This window comes from Pantherophis guttatus, chromosome 4 (assembly GCF_059756535.1).
Source record: "Pantherophis guttatus breed Tessera chromosome 4, ASM5975653v1, whole genome shotgun sequence".
NCBI classification, from domain to species: Eukaryota; Metazoa; Chordata; class Lepidosauria; order Squamata; family Colubridae; genus Pantherophis; species Pantherophis guttatus.
In genome coordinates this window covers 119,052,912-119,072,587 of record NC_142066.1, presented here as the reverse complement: position 1 = coordinate 119,072,587, position 19,676 = coordinate 119,052,912, and the positions used below count along the sequence as shown (strand labels likewise).

General features: G+C 39.6%; 1 protein-coding gene across 3 annotated transcripts in view; it reads right to left on the bottom strand.

The window, feature by feature from the left end:
* Positions 1 to 3,297: 3,297 nt before the first annotated feature.
* NPVF (neuropeptide VF precursor) overlaps positions 3,298 to 19,676 on the bottom strand; it is a 164,167-nt gene continuing 147,788 nt past the window's right edge. Inside the window, exons 1-4 of one of the 3 annotated variants that reach the window (XM_060683002.2) lie at positions 6,738 to 6,958; positions 6,108 to 6,190; positions 4,000 to 4,358; positions 3,298 to 3,465 (exon numbers count right to left, since the gene is read on the bottom strand). In XM_060683002.2, the coding sequence (XP_060538985.2) occupies positions 3,390 to 3,465; positions 4,000 to 4,358; positions 6,108 to 6,190; positions 6,738 to 6,894 (675 nt within the window). In that variant the 5' untranslated portion in view covers positions 6,895 to 6,958 and the 3' untranslated portion in view covers positions 3,298 to 3,389. Of the gene's footprint in view, positions 3,466 to 3,999; positions 4,359 to 6,107; positions 6,191 to 6,737; positions 6,959 to 19,676 lie in introns of those variants that run through there. The other 2 variants (XM_087892649.1, XM_087892648.1) reach the window with 2 other exon arrangements.

Below are 19,676 nucleotides of genomic sequence, written 5' to 3'. Positions count from 1 at the left end.
GTGATGTCCAAATGTGAAAATACTGCATTGGAAAGCTGGATTGCGGTCCTTAACAACCCTATGCCTGATGTGCTTATCTATTCTACCTTTCATTTCAGACTTTTAGCATTACAATCTGAAAAGGACACAAAGTGTTATCTTCTCCCATGCCTGGGCAGAAGCATCTCTGGAAGTATATCATATTCCTTGTTTGAATGAGGAAGGATCTGCTTCCTTTTACCTGGGCATAGAAATCTTTTAATAGCAGAGATCTAGCTGAATCTATGCTTTAATTTTTTCTTTTTCTCCTCCTTCTTAGGGGTGGAGGGCAGAGAGGCATCTTCCATAATGCATATGTTCCCCTTGTTCCCCCATCACTTCTCCAGATGCCTCTGGATGAACAAAAGCTTGCCAAGTGCTACCAGTCACTTGCAGCTTGTGGGTTAGTTGCTGCTGCTGTTCAACTGGATCTTGAAAACTCTGCAGTGTCCATATCACACAAGCAAAACTGGAGGTGAGAAGGCAAATATGCTGTAGCAAAGTCTTGGCCTGCTACAAAAAGTTTTCTAAACTTTCAGTTCTCCCAGGGGGAGAACAAGTGGCAGAATGGTGCAAATCATAATATAATACTTTCACTATTTTTGCATTGAATTTTTTTGCATTGAGATTAATATGAACGGGTTATTTTTAGTAGTATTTAATATGTCTTCTCTAGTTGTGTATTGATCATCAACAAAGTTATTTGTGTGATCCTATCCTGTAGAGCATTTCCTACTAAACTTACTGCTTTGTTAATCTCAGGTAGTATTTCTGGGGTATTTATTCAAAATATATTAGGGTGAGGGGGACTATAGTGGCAAAAATTTCTGGGTATAGTGGCAAAAATCTTCTGGGGGAAGAGCCTTGGTAGTACAGTGGTCTAAAGCACCCTGTTATTAACACAGCTGCCTGCAATTACTGCAGGTTCGAATCTTACCAGGCTCAAGGTTGACTCAGCCTTCCATCCTTTCTAAGGTAGGTTAAATGAGGACCCAGTTTGTGGGGGCAATAAGCTGATTTTGTATAAATATACAAAAATATGAAGGCTATTGCTTAACGCATTGTAAGCCGCCCTGAGTCTCTGGAGAAGGGCGGCATATAAATCAAATAAAAAAAAAAATCAGAAGTCTGGTAGCATTCATTTATTAAATATTTGTTAGTCAGAAGATCTGCTGAAAAGACTCACTATAACAGTTGTATCATCTCCAGCACTTCATAAGTAATAAAGCAATTCTTACCAGAGGGAGGGACTGCAATCTGTGAGGAAGACAGATGTACCTTCTTCTCTTTCCCTTAAATACGAATGGCTCACATAAAAGAAAAAGAAGCCCCTTTTTCTGAGTTGTATTGAGAAATTACCACATCTATGTGTTTGCATGATTTTCATTTGGACTGTGGCTGATTTAAAAATTAAGGTAGTCCTCAAGCTATGACCACAATTTCCATTGCTAAACAAGACAGTTGTTAAGTGAGTTGAGCCCATTTTACAACCTTTTTGCTACAGTTGTTATATGAATCACTGCAGCTATTAAGTGAATCATGAGATTGTTAAGTGAATCTGGCTTCCCCCCCGTGACTTTGTTTGTGGGAAGCCAGCTATGACCTCTGGACAGTACAACCGATATAAATATGTCAAGCATGCAAATTTTGATTACATGACCATTGGGATGCTGCAATGATTATAAGTGTGAAAACTGGTTATAAATCACTTTTTCAATGCCATTGTAACTTTGAATGTCATAAATCAAGAACTACGGTGTTTCCCCGAAAATACAACCTACCCCAAAAACAAGGTCTAGCCCGATTTTCATACCTGCGCCTAATATAATCCTTACTCAAAAATAAGCCCAAGTTAAGCCCCGGCCACCATCTGGTTATAGGAGGTGGGACAAGGCACAGGCGTAAAAATCAAGCTATGGCGGGGGTGGGGGTGGAGCTGCCCCACACACCCTGCACCTGCATGGCTGCAGTGATCCTAAGGTAAGTAGGTAAGACATCCCCCCAAAATAAGACCTGGTGCTTATTTTGGGGCTGAAAAGAAAATAAGACCGGCTGTTATTTTCATGGAAACATGGTACCTGTATTAGTTATCCCCCCACTCTGTACTGAATCCTGAAATATACATAGAAAAATGTCATGAGATATTTATGCAAACATTTTGACTCTCCACAAGCTTGGAGAACGAACCTTCACCCTCATCCTACACCTGAGCTACAGATATTTGCCACTATTATTTTGACTTTCTTAACAATCACCAGCAAGGAGTTGGCTCAGGGTAATTTCAGTCTAAATGTTTATGGAGATTCTCAATCATTCAGATCATAGTTCTCCCAACGGTGCTTTTTCAAGAGGCAACTGGACTTTCAGCTTCTTTTGAGCTGAAGACACTTTTTGGATGAAAAGTGAAACATATTCAAAGAAAAACCAGACAGTCCAGTTGCCTCTTGAAAAAGCACCTTTGGGATAATTTCAGTCTACATTTTCTATTTTGTCAGTTTTGGAAGCCATTTTTTTCTTTTAGCTTCCTGACTGCCACATATTTAGTTCACAAACACTATTTTGGGTTAAGAAGCAAAACAGAAACTTTTGAATATCATGATTATTATTTAGTTTTTAATTCTGCCCTTTTGCAGCTGAATATCTGTGCTCACATAATAAACTACCAATCACCTTCTTTGTCTGGATTATCACATTTTCACACCTATTTAGACTATCCCAAATACACATGATTGTCCTTTCATTCCACTTCTTGAAATGATAGGATGCTATGTATAGGAAGAGGAGTAGTTATTATGATGAAAAGGAAAAAAAACACTCCTCTTCCTATACATAGCATCCTATCATTTCAAGAAGTGTATTTGGGAGACAAACAGAAGGAGCCATCTGTAAACTTGTATACTGTATGTGTGTGTGTGTGTGGGGGTGCCAGGATTCTGGCTGTGATTGTCCTGCCCTCTTTGTGTTACCTCACATAAGAAAGAGGAGAGCTTCAATGCAACAATTACAAATGCCATATTGACTTTTTCTGACACACACACCACCCCATGCCCCTACTTTTGGACTCAATATATGAGATAATCACAAGTAGTTATATTCATCTTTATTTTGCTTATACAGATAATATTTTTCAACTGACTGGATATTAGTTATATCGAGTACAGAAGAATTAGTATTGACAACATAGCTATGGGAATAAACTATTACTGACGTTATCATGAATATATATATATATATATATATATATATATATATATATATATATATATATATATAGCTAAGGACAAATGCTTTGGATTGAATCACAATTTGACAGCAGACATTTTTCTTTTTCTATTTTTTCTTTCTACCACATTGGCATTTCAGAAAGAAAACTAGTCCTGCATATTCTGATGGCTTGCCTCTTCATTTCCAGAATTATTTTTCAAAAGTTTGCTCAAATGGCCAAGTCTGAAAGAAAGAAAAAAGGAAGGAAGGAAGGAAAGAGAGAGAGGGAGGGAAAGAAGGAAAGAAAAAAGTTATTATTAATATTATTTTGGTCATTAACTAGTCTTCACTGTTTAATTCACTATGTAAATCAATTGGGTTTTTCAGTGTTCTAAATACAACCTAAAAACACCTCAAAATTTTTTGTCCAACAGCTTGAACATTTAAGCTCAATATTTAAATTGATAATGCATTTCCTAACTTTTGCTTATTTCTTCTTCCTCAGTAGCTCTCACAGCCCCTCCAAATATAGGCACTTACTGGTAATTGTATTTTTTAACATGACAAGAGGGCAAAAATGATTAAATGTGGGGCAGTGATTATATGAATTGATAGACAAAGCAACCTTTACATTAAGTTGACAAATTTAGAAATATATGTCATGCCAACTCGACTAATTGTAAAGTCATTTTTCTTGTTGGACACTAGAATAACATTTGAAACCTGCAGGTACTGACTGAGATGATAATTCCATCAAGCATGCTTTAAACTATTCACCTATTTTTGATTTGGTCACAATCCTGGGTGCCTTGAATCAAATTGAAAAGAAAGGATCTCCCAAATTTTTCTGGTAGGTTGGCCAGCGAATGGAAGAAACTTTGAACTGAAGGAACTTTCTCAAAACTGTGTGAGAAATATCTAAAAGCCCTTCCAAACCTGAGGGGCAGATTGGCTGTAGGTTTGATATTTCTTCTTTCCAGGAAGTTTCGGCCAAATCTCAGTGGCAAATTAGCCATTGAACTTGGCACTACCTTCCCAGCTGGTCCACTCATCTTAACTATGTTCTTCAGTTCCCAATCTTTCAGTTCTTCAAGATTCACACTTCTCTGTTTTTCTTCTATAAGGTCTTCACTAGACTGGAAGGGGAAAAATAACATGATTTAATGTTATTAAAAATATAGCAAAGAAACCAGACTAACATAAATGGCATGGAAAGGTGCATCTAAGGTCCCCAAAGGGTTGCAAATGATCTTTTGAGGAGCTATGTGGAAGAGGAAAGGATTTGTGCTGTTTGCTAAAATCTAATGCAAAAACAAATAGAATAGTTTCACTACACTGGAGTTAATGCTCTACTGCTACAGAGTGAAAGGGTGACTAAGAAAATATAGCATGAACATTCTAGTACTATGTGACTTCGATTAGACCTTGGGTGAAGTCTTGTACAATTAGTTGCGCAAGAAAAAGAATTCCTCTAGATTTTGGAAGAAAGGATAAGGAAGATAACTTTGTAGGGTTTAAAGTGAACTTACCCTCTTGTATTTTCCCAATCAATATATAAAATGAAATGCAGTTTAACCATTGCTCTTCTGAACAACAAAAGCATTCTTATAGCAATGTGCATAGAAGAGAAAAGCAGACAATACGAGGGAGCACTAAGAGTTATTATTATTATTACTTTGGGGGGCGGCAGCAAGGGGATAAATTTAACAAATATATCTAATAGAAGTAGAAAACCTTTGGGAGAAACGAAAACAGATCTATTTAGAAATTATTCCTGTTTTCCAAAGTGGAATATAATGAAAAGTTCATTTTATTGAACTTTGAAAAAACAAATTTCAAAGTGACACTTAGATCAACAGGCTTTACTGTTGAAGCTATACACACTAATGTGAATATACCTTGATTCTTAAGCAATCTGTACAATTATCTCAATGAAACAGATTCTTCCTGCCTTTGTGGTACAGAGGAGGAATTTTAAAAAAATGATGTTGGAGGAACTTTTTTTTTTTAAATGATGTTGATTCAATGTTTTTGGTTGTTTACAAAAAAGAATATATGACTAAAATCAGCATAGATAGGAGTAAAAATCTAGTCTTTCTCTCACAAATGAATTTGCCACAGAATATACGTAAAATTCTGTTCTTTCTTTGATCAGCCCTTTCTTAATAGATGGAGGAATACAGTATTTCTTTTAGGTCATAAAGGAACTCCTCCCTAAAGCTTATACATTGTAGGGTTGTGTAAAGTTTTGACTCAAGCAACCTTTCTCTCCTGTTCCATGAAGCAATGTAGTAGCTTTGTTTCTAAGGGTGAAACAAGCACATTGTTTCACTTTGCTGTGATCTGGATCCCCTTTCTGCTACTTCGATAGAGCTCATGCTGAGACATTCTGAGGAGATTTCTTCAATGAGCTCTACACCAAGAGGAATCTTCTCTGTTGGACAATGGTGTCTGGCTTATGCTAAAGGTTGTCCAAGCTAGGTACCTGATGCTCATATTGTGAGCAATTTGACCAGCATTGTGAGAGAAGGCTGAAAGTGATTTGTTGCCACACAAATTGCTTTGTTGAAGTACCCTCTTCTCTTCAGCAAAAACAAAACAATCTTAATTGCTTCCATGGCGCACAGTGTTTTACTGAGGTGAATTTTGTTGCTTTTCATGAGCCAGAGGAATTTCAAAAGCAGTTAGAGAGGCTGTAGAGTGGATCAAGAGAGCCAAAACCAGCAGCCTGTTCCACTGCAGAGGAATAACAAAGCTAAAAGAGGCAGAAAATCAAAGCCCCTATTTCAAGAGAAAGAAAACTTCCAGCAAATTAGGAACATACATTAATCAAAATAATGATAATTCAATCTTCATGGAAAAAGTAATGCCAGTTAAGATCTTACCTCAGAAGAGTTTTTCTCACTGTTTTCTTCTCTAGTCCACAAACTGGTCATTAATGATTCATTGTCGCAGATAGTTTTTGAAGCTAAAAGCAGACATGTAGACAAAGTAACTATGATCACTTTGTTCATTTCTCTTAAATTGAGCTTACATAAGAGATCAAAATCACAACACATAGAAAGTAGCATCATTTTATACCAGCAGACAACAACAGAATCTTTTATCATGACGTCAATATCACATACCTTAATTTTAATATCAAAAGACAGTGTTAATTATATACGACAATAATGCAGAGAATTTGTTTTGATAACTTCTGTAAACAAAAGAGCTTCCTGTCAAAAATGCAGATGACTTTCCAAAAATGTTTTTGCCTCTTAATTAGGGTTACTAATATTGACCAGTTAGGTTTAATTAGATTTTAAATAAAAGCCCCTTATTATATTGTTTGTATCAGGCTTAGTCATTAGCACCTTGAGAAAAAATGTCAGTGTCTAGGCCATCGTCACTAAATCCTGAAGTATAACTCTTCCCAAAATGTCAATGTATTTTCTGCATAAACATGTAATTATAGAAATTAGCTGTCAAGGAATCAAGTTTAGTTCCAGACGACCATAGAGACAAATGCTTACTGTCATAGTTCCTCTGACATTTCTTCTCTTCATCATCAGTTAAACAGTACTCATCATTTCTTACAGTATTTTTATTTTCCAGAGCTGTGTTAAACATAATTTCAATAGATGAGAATATAGTAATAGAAGAGAACATATTAATTTTCTTAGAGTCCATCTTTCATTGACATTGTTTGCCTAAAATACGTGAGTTTTAACTTACTGATCAAGTGAGCAATCAGTTTTTATCTGATTCCAGAATGATTGATATATTCATTTTACTGTGTATATTCTTAACAGCATAACTAAATCTGAAATCGGAAGATGACAACACTTTTCCTATTCTTTCTCAAAGTCAAGCTTCCACAGTCACATGTTATTGCTGGATACACTAGTGAGTGAATACAGAAAATTATGAACAACTCACTTCTAACAGTGCATGCCAACATTCCTCATTTATCATCCGTCGGTGAAACGTCTGAGGTGGCTCGGGAGTTCATGGCTTCCATGACGGCCATGGACCTGACCCAGTTAGTTCATGGCCCTACTCACAGGGGAGGTCACACTCTGGATTTGATTTTTGTCTCTGGCCAGTGGTTGAGTGGTCTTGTTATAGGGGATATAGACATGGAACCCTTGTCATGGACTGACCACTCACTCCTTCGCCTAGATCTTCGAACCGCGACCCCTCGCCGCAGGGAGGCGGACCCAACTAGATGGATCCGCCCCAGGCGCCTGATGGATCCTGATAGGTTCCAGACGGAGCTTGGGCCATTTCCTGAGGATCTAGCACATGACTCGGCCGAGGACCTGGTAGCCGCCTGGGATCGGGCGGCTGGTGGGGCCTTGGACCGAGTTGTGCCTTTGCGGCCTCTGACCCGATGCCGATCCCGGGCGGCTCCTTGGTTTACTGAGGAGCTGAGGGAAATGAAGCGCCGGAAAAGACGCCTGGAGAGCGGTTGGAGGGCCAGTCTCGCTGAATCTGATCAAACACTGGTAAGGTCGCATATTAAGACCTACCTAGTGGCGATAAAGACGGCAAAGTCTAACTACTTTTCCGCCTCTATTGCGTCATCAGGGAATCGTCCGGCCGCCCTGTTTAGGGTGACCCGCGCCCTGCTCCATCTGGGAGTGCGGGAGGATCCCTTAGAAGGCAGGGCGGAGGATTTCGGACAATACCTGTATGACAAAATCGCTCAGATCCGGGGGGATTTGGACTCTGACTGGGTAGATCAGGGCAGGGTGACGAGGAACAGTCTTGAGAATGTTATCTGGGAGGAGTTTGATGCTGTGACTCCCGATGATGTGGACAGGATTTTGGGGAGACTTAGTGCGGCCACATGTTTACTGGACCCGTGTCCCTCCTGGTTGGTACTGGCTTCCCGGGAGGTTACACGAGGCTGGCTCCAGGGCGTCATTAATGCTTCGTTGAGTGAGGGTCACTTCCCCGCTGCCCTGAAAGAGGCGGTGGTGAGGCCTCTCCTCAAGAAGCCGTCCCTGGACCCAGCAATATTGGCTAACTATCGTCCTGTCTCCAACCTTCGCTTCATTGCGAAGGTTGTTGAGAGTGTGGTCGCGCAACAGTTTCCACAATTCCTGGAGGAAACATCCTATCTAGATCCGTTCCAGTCGGGTTTCAGGTCTGGGCACAGCACGGAAACGGCATTGGTCGCGTTGGCGGATGATCTCTGGAGGGCTCGGGACAGGGGTTATTCCTCTGTTCTGGTCCTATTAGATCTCTCAGCGGCTTTTGATACCATCGACCATGGTATCATGCTGCACCGGCTGGAAGAGTTGGGGGTGGGAGGCACCGTGTTGCGGTGGTTCTCCTCCTTTCTCTCCGACCGGTCACAGTTTGTGTTGGCAGGGGGGCAGAGGTCGACCTCGAGGCCTCTCATTTGTGGAGTGCCGCAGGGATTGGTCCTCTCGCCCCTTCTGTTCAACATTTATGTGAAGCCGCTGGGCGAGATCATCCGTGGCTTTGGGGTGAGATACCACCAGTACGCTGATGACACCCAGCTGTACATTTCCACCCCAGGCCACCCCAACGATGCCCTTGAAGTGATGTCCCAGTGCCTGGAGGCTGTGCGGATCTGGATGGGGAGGAACAGGCTCAGGCTCAACCCTTCCAAGACTGAGTGGCTGTGGCTCCCGGCATCCCGATATAGTCAGTTGACTCCATCACTGACTATTGGGGGTGAGTCTTTGGCCCCCACTGAAAGGGCTCGCAATCTGGGAGTCCTCCTGGATAGGCAGCTGTCTTTGGAGGAACATCTGACGGCTGTTACCAGGGGGACCTTTTATCAGGTTCGCCTGATTCGCCAGTTGCGGCCCTTTCTTGATCGGGATTCCTTGTGCACAGTCACTCACGCCCTCGTCACCTCTCGCCTTGACTACTGCAACGCTCTCTACATGGGGCTCCCCTTGAAGAGCACCCGGAGGCTCCAGCTGGTCCAGAATGCAGCAGCGCGGGTAGTGATGGGAGCAACATGGCGCTCCCATGTAACACCGCTCCTGCGCGAGCTGCACTGGCTCCCGGTGGTCTTCCGGGTGCGCTTCAAGGTGTTGGTTATCACCTTTAAAGCGCTCCATGGCATAGGGCCTAGCTATCTCCGAGACCGCCTGCTGCTACCGACGACCTCCCATCGACCCGTGCGCTCCCACAGAGAGGGCCTCCTCAGGGTGCCATCAGCCAAACAATGTAGGCTGGTGGCCCCCAGGGGGAGGGCCTTCTCTGTGGGGGCTCCCACCCTCTGGAATCAGTTGCCCCCGGAGATAAGAAGAATCCAGGACCTCAATGCCTTCCGTCGTTCCCTGAAAACCCATCTTTTTCAACAAGCCGGGTTGGCCTAAGAAGAAATTTTTAAAATTTTTAAATTCTTTTAATTAGTCTGTGATTCTTAACTTTCGGGCCAAAATTTATATATATTTTTAAATGTTTTAATATTTGTATCCTATGTTTTTTATCTTGGCTGTACACCGCCCTGAGTCCTCAGGGAGAAGGGCGGTATATAAATTGGAAATTATTATTATTATTATTATTATTATCAGCAAGAAGACTCAAATCTAGGCAATCTCCATGGGCACTTGCACAACATCTGCCTAACAACTTTAACATCAATTCCCAATGGAAAGCCAAATGGGTTGCTGAATGCTCAGTCATAGGTAGACATATAAATGACCCAAAAAAGATGCCAGGCTTTGAACTACCATGTCAGCAATGGACCATCCTGAATAGGATTTGCACCTCATGGCATCTGCCGGAATTCTCTGTATGAATGGGGCATAGCATCCTCCCCTCAGCATGACTGAGGGATCCCACATCAAACTTTAGATCACATTGTGACCAGCTGTAAGCTGAGCGCATATACCAATTCACTATCAGATTTTTGTTAATATAAACAAAGCTTCACTTCAGTGGTTAGATGGCCTAGGCTCTAGTACTTGAACATAGATGATGATGATGATGATGATGATGATGATGATGATGATGATGATGATTAATTCAATTTATATGCTGCCTTTCTCCGGAGACTCAGGGCGGTTTAGAATGCATTAAAAAAAAAACCATTATAAAAACATTTAAAAATGAAAACATTAAAACCCATTTACACCATTCATGGCTGGATTTCACAAGATTGCAACAGTGAAATCAACGCCCCAGGCCTGCCGGAAAAGCCAGGTCTTCACCGCTTTTCGGAAGGCCAATAGGGTGGGGGCGGTCCGGACCTCAGGAGGTAACTGGTTCCAGAGAGCTGGGGCAGCCACAGAGAAGGCCCTCACCTGGGGCCTGCCAGCCGGCATTGTTTAGCTGATGGGACCCACAGGAGACCAACTCTGTGGGATCTTACTGGTCGCTGGAAGCTATGTGGTAGAAGGCGGTCTCGAAGATAACCTAGCCCTGAACCATGTAGGGCTTTAAAGGTAATAACCAATAACCAATAACTGTGCCTGGAGACCAATAGGGAGCCAGTGCAGCTCGCAGAGAATCGGTGTAATGTAGGTGTATCCAGGTGTACCCACGATAGCTCGCGCGGCTGCATTCTGGACCAACTAGTCTCCGAACGCTTTTCAAGGGTAGCCCCATGTAGAGCGCGTTGCAATAATCTAACCGTGAGGTGACAAGGGCATGAGTGACTGTGAGGAGAGCCTCCCGATCCAAGTAGGGTCGCAATTGGTGCACCAGGCAAACCTGTGCAAAGGTCCCCCTAGCCACAGCTGTCAGATGTTGCTCTAATCTTAGCTGTGAGTCTAGGAGGACACCCAAATTGCAAGCCCATTCTGAGGGGGACAATTTCTCCCCCCCCCAGAACCAAGGATGGACAATCAACATAGTCTTTAGGAGGCAATACCCACAGCCACTCGGTCTTGTCTGGGTTAAGTCTGATCTTTTTAATGTTTATATTTTATTATGTTCTACTAATTTAGATGAAATGTTAATATATATTGCTAGTCCATGTATGACACGCCATACACTACATAAATAAATTATTGCTGGGAACACTATTATTTAACTATTCTGATCTTGTTGTTACTGAAATGTCCTTAATTTATTAATGAGTTCTATGTCTTCTTTAGTTTCAACTAGTAAAGGAACATCATTTCAAGCAGAACTTGAAATTTTACTATTTTGACTGGTACTTCTAGTTTCAGCTTTATTAGAGGCAATACATAACACTATTTTATTTGAAATACAATATATAAAAAATCTTACTATAGTGGTTGCATTGCCTAGAGTAGCAAACTTTGTTTAATGTCAACCCTGTCACAATATAATGTCCAATGCAAGTTCATTTGGAATGACCAGGTCACACAAGCATCATACAAGCTGCTGTGGTCTTGGATTACTGCACACAGCTGCTTGGATATTGGATGGTATGGAAATAGGATCAGGAATAATGAAAAGAGCACCTTCATCTCCTAAATGAATCAGCTGGTGGACTGTAAATCACTTGGTACCAGTAGAAGAGGAAGTTTTAATACTTTCTGTTGCATTTCCTATAATAATATAATGATAAATCCTTATTTATTATTAACAACACATCATGCAAAAATGCAATGCGTTCTATGACTCATGTCACCGATAAGTATCAAAAGATTTCCATGTAGATGAATAATTCATAGCATATTCATTTCCCCCCAGCATATAATAACCTATTTTATGGCTCATTTTGAAATAGCATGATTTAAAAATGCATACATTTTTTAGTTGAGAAATTGCCCAGTGATTTTTTAAAACATTCTGTGAATTATACAGCATTCTGGCTGAACTCTCAGATAGTCTACAAATGCTGCTATATATAAAATGCTCTTTTCCAATTTGGATTTCCCCAGCCAGATTTTTCCAGATATATTGATCTACAACTCCCAGAATTTCTAGCAAGTATAGCAGGAAACTCTGAGAATTGAATTTCCAATACTACTAATATAAACTAAGTTCACAAGTTTGTAATAACAATTCATGCAGTGTATAATCTGTTTTCCACCCAGAAAATGTCAACTTCATAACTGCTTAGTATCAACCAGAAAGGGAGATTTTGCTAGAGAAGCATAGAAATTATTTTCACGTTATCTGGGTTCATGCAAATCCCATACTATCAGAACTTCTGGTTGATGATGATTATTATTATGTTCACAATAATATGAAATCATAACTGCCAAGTTCTTTAGTTGGTCTTCACTTTCATTCACCAAGTACTTTCCCCAAGAAATTAGGATGTTGTATTATCCAAACAATGTAGCCTTTTGCAATTCACAAGTGGAAATTTTGCCAATGTTCATATTTTCTAAATGCTGTCCAAGATTTTTTGTTATTACTGATAACCACTGGGGCCACCAGTTTATGTCATATTTTTTCAGATTTTGATGTTTCGTGATCTTCTCCAATTCTTTGTTTTTTATTTTAATATGTCCTGCTATTGCCACGTCAATCATCCACACTTTTTTCTTTTCAACTACAATTAAATCTGATATGTTATGAGCCAAGTTTTAGTATGGACTGACTTTCAAAATTTTCCAGCCAGCAAGAAGTCCACACATTTTAAGTTGCAGAGGCTAAAAAATTGAATAATGTTCTAGAGGATTGGAGCTGATGTGATGCATCACAGTTAGAATATATAAAAAAGAAGGACAAAGGGGGTCTTGGGGGTAATTTTTATACTTGCTTTTTGGTTTGGTTTTGATCCCCAGATTTTGGCTATGTGAGACAATCTCTTTCACTGATCATCAAGAATTCCTTTTGCTACTTAGGAACTTGTGCAAAAATAATTAAGTGCAGATCTACTAACAGTGTTCTTTCAATTTTCTTGGGTACCAATGATGCAGCTGTCTGCTCTGTTATATAAATGCACCAAAAATGGAGCCTCTAAATCATGGGTGTCAAACTCAAGGCCTGCGGGCCGGATTAGGCCTGCGGGGTGCTTAGATCTGGAAACAGTGAAGGACCGGCCTGTGGTGCTTCTGCCAGTGAAAATGGAGCTCAAGAGGGCCAACTCCCGAGCTTCATTTTTGCTGGCAGAGGGTTGCAGCAGGTCATTGCAGCCAAAAACAGACCTCACTAAGGCTGCGTGCAGTCGTCCCGAGCTCCAACTTTGCTAGCAGAGGGTTGCATGAGGCTGTCTTGTCCGAAAACAGAACTCGGGAGCCCGTTTTCGCTGACAGAGCACTCAGGCTGCCACAGACACCCCCGACATGAGTGATGTTGAGCTGGCCATGTCCACCCAGCCACGCCTACCTAGCTCCCTGAGATCAAACACAACCCTGATGCAGCCCTCAATGAAATCGAGTTTGACATTGAGTTAAGTCATTGTCGCCTATTGTAGAAAAAAAAGATTAGTCATCAAAAGCTAAAATGATCCTTTCCTTCAAACTGTATGTCATTTATTATTATTCTTGAAAAATCAATGAATCCAATTTTGATTAGGTATTCAAATACTGGAGGGTTTCCTTTTCAAGTCTGGGTGATATGGAAAGAACAACAAGAAGCATCACTATCCAAACTCACAAATCAGCAAATATTTTCCTGTGCCATGTAATCACAATGGCAGTAATTATGTCTCACCTGCAACATCCAGTTTTTGTTGTTCTCTCTTATGACTATTTTCTACCCAATAGCTTAGGTTTAATTCAAAGGACAGGCCTTATATTCACAAGATTCAGAGTTTTACTATCTTTATTGCTGGTGTGGTTAAGGTGCTGGACTAAGAAATGAGAGTTTGAATTCTGATTCTCCTAGATGACTAAAATCCATAAGAACTGTTTGACATATGGACAGAGCCAAAGACTAACATAAATTCCCTAAATAAGCTGAAGACTATTTTTTGTATCTTTGACCAGTAGTAAAATTGTTGAGAAAAATATAAATGCTTTCTTCTCTGACATCTTAATTATTTCAATATTTGTTTTTATTGAATTTTTGAGGTTTCTGAAAAAAGTGTTGTCTGAAAAATATTTGCAAATTTAAAAGTATCCTAAATTCTTCTTGAGTGAGCAGATTAGATGGATAACCTGGGCTATATAACAGTAGGTCTATGATCTAATTTTATAGCCATTCCCTTTTGGATTATTGCACTTACTAATTTTCCATATTAATTTTGCCCTGACCTTTAAGACCCATTGGATTCTTTTAGATGCTCATCTTCTTTTGAATTACATATTAAGGCTTTGAAACTTGATAGTATGACAATATAAATCTATACTGTCTATGGAGATTCTCAGCCATTCAGGTCATGGTTGTCCCAAAGGTGCTTTTTCAATAGGCAATTGGACTTTCTGGTTTTTCTTCGAAGATGTTTCACTTCTCACCCACGAAGCTTCTTCAGCTCTCTGAAGAAGCTTCTCTAAAGAAGCTTCTTGGATGAGAAGCAAGACATCTTCAAAGAAAAACTAGAAAATCCAGTTGCCTCTTGAAAAAGCACCTTTGGGATAAATCTATACTGCATATTTTTTGTTGCAAACAAATCAATGCAAAGAGTACAGAAAATGCATTCTTGGTCATTCATACATGGAATGTGTCTCTCTTTAGTAGGCATTTCATTGCCAAAGACCTGACTTGGAGAATTTGTTGTGACTCCAGCTCCCGAGCCTGTCTTCATGGAGGAAGATGACTCTGAAAGTGATGGGGAGGAACTGACAAGGCCTCCCTCTCCAGGACCCTCCTTTCTGGCAACGCCTCAGGTTCCAGCTGAAGGCCAGGAGGAAGGCATGTCGGAGCACCCACTAATAGGGAGTGATGAAGATCAATCTTGGATTGATCCCAGGCAGCGTCGGAGGGAGAGGCGTGCGCAGCAAAGGAAGAGGTGTGGAAGGGCCAGAGATTGCTGAGTCACTGAGCCATGACCCACAGGGGATAAAAGTGGGTGGGGTTGCTCTGCAGGCTCTGTGACGGACAAAAACTGCATATCGTGAGCTTCGGATGGGATATCTTTTGGAATTAAGGCTTGGACTTTGTGAATGACTTCTGACTACTCTTTTGTGCTTTGTGAACTCTTGGTTGCCCCAGCAACGGACTACAGATACACTGACTTCTGTTTCTAGAGGTGATAAGAAACTTGGCAGGCATTCGGAAAGTAGGTGCCAGAACTTTTATCTGCCAAAGGATTCAGGTTGGCTTGTAAAAATAAATTACTGGTAGACGTCTTTTGCTTGTGAGTGCCTATGTGAGATGGGGGAACAGAACAGAACTGATTAAAAATTTGGACTTTATGTACAGGTGGTCCTAGACTTACAGCCACAATTGTGCCCAAAATTTCTGTTGCTAAGTAGGACAGATGTTAAGTGCATTTTGCGCATTATTGCACAACCTTCTTGCTACAGTTGTTAAGTGAATCACAGCAGTTGTGAAGTTAGTAACATGATTGTTCAGTGAATCTGGCTTCTCCATTGACTTTGTCAAGAGGTCGCAAAAGGGGATCACTCAATCCCGTGACATTGCAACTGTCATAAATATAACTCAGTTGCCAAGCATGTGAATTTTGATCATGTAACCATGATGCTGCTGCAATGGTCGTAAGTGTGAAAAAAGTCATTTTTTTAGTGCCGTTATAATTTTGAAATGTCACTATATTAACTATTGTAAGTCAAGAACTACCTGTATGTTGCATTTCCAGTTTTCTCAATTATTATGCAAACTGACTTAATTGTAGAACATAAAATTGTATCAGAAAGTATTTGTGAAGTTTTGTTTTTCTTATTTTGCCTTTCTTTTTAAAATAGTAAACCAAGTAAATAAGTGGTGGCTTAACTTAAACATTACAATGCTATATATGATTATTTGAGTTGCTATTATGTAGTAATTTCTGCTAAGTTTGTGGAAATTGATTTATGCAAAGAAGAATGCAAGAATGGATTCAGAGAATTGTGTCACTTGTAATAATCTATCAATCTTTAGTTTTTCCTCTAATGAAGTAAATATTGCAAATTATATCTAAGAGTATTGCTTATTAAGTCATTTTTCCCCTGCGGGTGAACATCATAGAAGCAGTACGGAAATCACAAAATCGTCAGGGGTTGGCAATATTATAGCAAGAGACCAAAGACAATTATGGTTTTAAGAAGAAACCAATAATTTTAAATTAGACATGTTCTTCAATTATGCATTTGATTTTTGGCAATAAAATAACAATGCCTGGTTTATAAATATACTCATAGGTTTTTATGTTATGGTTTCAAATCTTTTGAAAAGAACAATGAAATGTTCTTTTAGAAATGTACTAAAGGATAGCCTGTCTCCAATTCATTATTTTTCTATTAATAATTACAAATTATTAAAAAGGTTTGAATTGGCTATAAATCTACAGCCTTCGTATCAGCTAATAAGATCAAGGGAGAATAAAATCTATATTCAGAGATAATAGTAATGAAGGAACATGAAATAAAAGAAATCTTCCATTAATCTGTGTTTGTAAAGACTTTATAGAATGTTAAAAGGATATTAAACATTAAACAAAACCTTTCAGCTTAAATGCCCATAATTTTTAAAAGGCTTTTCTATTTAGGTTATCAGAGATTTTAATTTTTTTGCTTATTTTTTCTTAATTTTAAAGAATTTTTATTACGTCTATTTTTATTATAATTTTGATAATATAGACTAGTTGAGGGTGAAAGTTTGTTCTCCGAGCTTGTGGGTTGGCTTCCAAATGTTTCGTTATCAGGCAAGGTAACATCTTCAGTGGAGTTTATGGGATGTCAGTGTCAGTGTTCTGTTTATAAGGGCTTCAGGTATGGGTGTGTCAAGTGAGGGTCTTGTGATGGGTCAGGAGTGAAATATCAGTGAGAGTCTTGTGACAGAGCTTATGGTAGGGAAAGTACATCAGGTCATTGGGAGGTGAACTGCTGGTGGGGGGGGAGTTGTATGGGTTGGTTGAGGGTTGGTGCTGTTTTCTGGTTGGCTGTGCAATTGATTTGGATTCTGAGACATTCATAGGTCAATGTGAACCCCTCAGGTCAATGTGTCTGTTGATGGAAGTGCTTGTGGAGTGCCAATCTTCGATGAACTCACAAGCGTGGTGGAGGGTAGCAAGGCCAATGATTTTTGTCCTGCTCCAATCAAACTGGTGCTGTTTGATGTCGGTGTGGGTAGAGATTAAGGATTTGGAATCATAGTACTTGACTGCCAGCTGGTGTTCGTGGATCCTGGTTTTTAATTTATGTGATGTTTGTCCCACGTAGAATTGGTTGCAATGGTTACAGATGATTTTGTAGATTACATTGTTTCTTTCATCCTTCTGTATTTTGTCTTTGGTTCTTGAGAATTCCTGATAGAGTATGGCTGTGGGTTTGTGGACTATTGCTATTCCTATAGGAGGATTCTGGTTGTCATTTCAACACACCTTTTGTGTATGGTAGCATTAGTTTTTTGTGTGGTTGTTGGCTGTGTGGTGTGGTGTGATTTGGGTGCTGTGGGTCGAAATATGAAATGTTTGGATAGCCATTAAGGAGAAAGATGATAAGCAGCCATTTCTCTTCCACTTTTCTTATTGTTGTAGTGCTGCAGTGTATCCTGGTCCTTCTGAAGAGGATCTGGACACAGCTTCTTTTGTGTGCGATGAGGTGGTTGCTTGTGAAGCTCAGGATCTGGTCCATGTGCGTGGGTTTGTGATAGATGCGGGTTTCCAGTTCTCCGTTGTCTAGTCACCTTTGTTGATGTTGAGGAATGTGAGTCTGTTGTCTGTTCCCTCTTTGCATGTGAATTTGATCCTAAGGAATATGTTATTGAGTGGGTTTCTTTAATTTGGGAGCATTTGATGATGACAAAGGTGTCATCTACATAATTGTTCAGAAGGCCTTGATGGTATTACCTCCATTGAGTTTGGACTTGAAGATCTTCTTCACTCTCTTGATGTATTGACTTCTAACCCTTTTTTTTCACTTCAGAGTGCTTATTGTCAACTTGAAGGATAGCCAGATATTTGTTGTGATCATTTTCTTCCAGACTTTTGATGTTATTTCCATAGGGCATCTTCAGTTGCTGGGTCCAATTGCTCAGCTATCAGTCATGGATCCTGTAGCCCAGCAGTCCCCAATCATTCTGGCTCCATGGAATGGAGCAGCAGTGGCAGCGGTGGCAGTGAGGGGGTGATTTCATATGCACACTCACTGTTTGCATGGCTCATTTCCCAACAGACTGAAGATCCATACCAGCCGATGGACTGGGGGTTAGCCATTTTCCCCCAGGTATCCAGAAACTCCAATACCTAGCATAATCCATACTGACTCAAGAGACAACTGAGCTGGTCTATGTATCATGCCATGGTTTGCACATAAAAATTGGGCAAAGTTTTGATTATACTATCACAGCCACTTTTTTTAATAAAAAGTTTTTTATTAATAATACAAAATTAAAAAAACATTGGACATAGATATGACATCACTGGTTCCATACATCTTCTGTCACTTTACAATAATATTAGTACTCATATAAACATATAGTTCTTAAGCTTTGTTCACTATTTAAGCATAATATGATATGATATGATATTTCCCCCTTATTTCTATATATTTATTTATCTCTTAAACATACATTTATCTATAATAACATCTATATTTTTGTTCTAACACTATACATTTGTCTTGGCTACCCTCTTGTTATCTATCCAATCATAAAATTGTTCCCAGATTTTGTAGTACTTAGTTTCGCTTTTATCCTTGAGTTCCAAAGTGAGTCTGTCCATTTCTGCGCAGTTAAAGATCTTCAGTAATATTTCCTCTTCAGTTGGAATATCTTTCTCTTTTCATTTTTGAGCGAAGGCTATTCGTGCCTTTGTGACTATATGCAATAATAAATAATTTGTATCTTTCTTATATTTTCTTTCTATAATTTCCAATAAGAAAAATTCCGGTTTGATTTCTATATCTGTTAGCAAAATTTCTTCCAGCCAGTTCTTTAGTAAATTCCAAAATTTCTGCGCCTTTGGGCATTCCCACCACATGTGGCGGTAATTCCCAACAGTCTCTCCACACTTCCAGCATATTGAGGATTTCCCCTTATTCATTCGTGCTAATTTTGTGGGGGTGGGGGAGGTGCCACCTATAGAACATCTTATAGAGGTTTTCCTTGTAGGAAGTTGCTAGTGTGATTTTTAATTTTTTTTCCCATAAACTTTGCCAACTGTCCAAATCGATATTGTGCCCAAAATATTTACACCAAATTATTATTGTTTCTTTCACCTGTTCCTCAATCATATCTTGTTCTAATAAATATCGATATTATTATTATTATTTATTGAATTTGTATACCGCCCTACTCCTGAAGGACTCAGGGCGGTGAACAGCCAGATAAAAGACATATAATACAAACGTTAAAAAGCATTAAAATACAATTAAATAATTTGGCCCGGAAAACAAAATTTAAAACATCCCAAATTCTTAAGACAAATTTAAAATTTAAAATTTTTAAAAAGTTGAAAAGTTTAAAGAGAGGTTAGGCCAGGCCGGCCTGCTGAAAAAGAAATGTTTTGATGG